The sequence below is a fragment of the Octopus bimaculoides genome, chromosome 14, assembly GCF_001194135.2.
Source record: "Octopus bimaculoides isolate UCB-OBI-ISO-001 chromosome 14, ASM119413v2, whole genome shotgun sequence".
NCBI classification, from domain to species: Eukaryota; Metazoa; Mollusca; class Cephalopoda; order Octopoda; family Octopodidae; genus Octopus; species Octopus bimaculoides.
This window is the reverse complement of record NC_068994.1, coordinates 7,567,785-7,569,517: the sequence shown is the minus strand read 5'-3', so window position 1 is coordinate 7,569,517 and position 1,733 is coordinate 7,567,785. Positions and strand designations below refer to the sequence as shown.

General features: G+C 34.2%; 1 protein-coding gene across 1 annotated transcript in view; it reads right to left on the bottom strand.

Annotated features, from left to right (window-relative positions):
* Positions 1-6: 6 nt before the first annotated feature.
* Positions 7-1,733, bottom strand: part of LOC106875035 (protein yippee-like 1) — a 7,697-nt gene continuing 5,970 nt past the window's right edge. The window contains exon 4 of the mRNA XM_014922991.2: positions 7-1,246. Within this exon, the coding sequence (XP_014778477.1) occupies positions 1,157-1,246 (90 nt within the window). The 3' untranslated portion in view covers positions 7-1,156. The remainder of the gene's footprint in view (positions 1,247-1,733) is intronic.

The window sequence follows — 1,733 nt, the reverse complement described above, 5'->3', positions numbered from 1 at the left end:
AAAAAAAAAAAAAAACCCAGACAGCATAGTTAAAAAACGAGATCATTGGATAGTTATTGTCGTTGGTGGTTCATGAGAGAAGTTGTTCAAAGAGAGAGAAAGAGAGAGAGAGAGAGAGAGATGTAGTAGTAACAGTGTGTGTGTGTGTGTGTGTGGTTGTATGTGTTGATAGTGACATGACAGCAGTGAGACGAGGACAAAAAGTGATGGTGAAATGGTGTAGTGTGGTGTGGTGTGGTGTGCTGCTGTGGCACGAGATGGAGTGGTGAGGTGCATTGTAGTGTGACATTGGATGTATGTAACCCCAATTACAAATAAGGCATAAACAGCTGATGATTACAGATAAATAGTAGTAGTAGTAGTAGTAATTGTTGTGGTGGTGGTGGTAGTAACAAAGAAATGGAAACTGAAGAACTTTGGCACAAAGCCAAAAAAAGAAAATTGGGGAGGGCAAGGAGAAGGAGGGAGGGTGTATATTGATCACCCCCAGTAGTTTACTGCTACTCATTTTATTGAGCATAATAATAATAATAATGATCTGAAAGCAATTAAGCTTCTGTTTGGGGATTATATAGAGGGTAGTGAAAGTAAGAGGAACAGAAAAAAAGAAAAGGGGAAAAAAGAAAGAAAGGAAGCTTTGAGAAATGGACTGTTGGTTGCAATAAAATGCATTGGGAGGTATGGGCAAGCATGCATGTTCGTTATATGTGTGTGAGTGTGTGATGTACACATGAAAGACAGAGAGAAAGACATAGACAAAGAGTGAAAGGAAAAAAACAAAGAAAGAGAGAGAGAGAGAGAGAGAAAGAAAGACAAACAGACAGACAAGATATGAATAGAGAGGAGAGAGAGGAGACTGTAATGAAATGATGGTAAAAAGAAAGATGGGAAAAGAGAAAAACAAACAATTAAAAACAGAATAATTAGCAAATGGATTCCGTTTTCTTTTCTTTCTTTCTTTCTTTCTGTCACTCTTATTTATTTATATATATATCGTTTAAATAATATTTTTTTTTTTTTATAGGAGTGGTGGTATGAAAAAATTTTTTTTCTCCCTCCCTCTTCCTTCCTCTCCTTCAAAAAGTTCCTGCTGTAGTGGTTTAGCAGAGGAACAAGCCATGCATCACCTCTGCCGTGCCATCAAAAATGTCTAACTTCACTCCCAGCCATTGTCTTTAATCATGTGGGCCAACTCAATAATGAACTTGCCTTCTTTGTATTTTTGGCTCGTTTCAAAGGCATGTTCCTGTGGATAAATAAAAAGAAAAGAAAAATGATATAATATATATTAAATAATATATAGTAATATATAACATGCACTTGTACATCACACGTACATGTACTTATGAATGATGAATTTTAGTGCTTTGATGTAAGAGGGAAAAATGTGCTTAGTCTGAATTATTATAATTGCTTGTAAACTACATTGAAAAAATTTCCATATACTAAATGAAACAAAAAGTTAAGTTAAAAAGTGAATTTTGAGCTTTACTGATGTTGATAAGTGAGTCTGTTGTAAAGTCAACATTTTGAAAGTCACTCAATTATATTTTTCCTTGAACAAGAGAAAAAAGTATGTATTATACACAGTAGATACATGACACACACACATATATATATTTTGAAGAACCTACAAGAATAGGTGTAAGCGCTAATATTTATAAAACATGTGACATTAATAAAAATTTGTAAATGTACAACCATCCAGATACCTGAGTACCTTATTTTTTCCA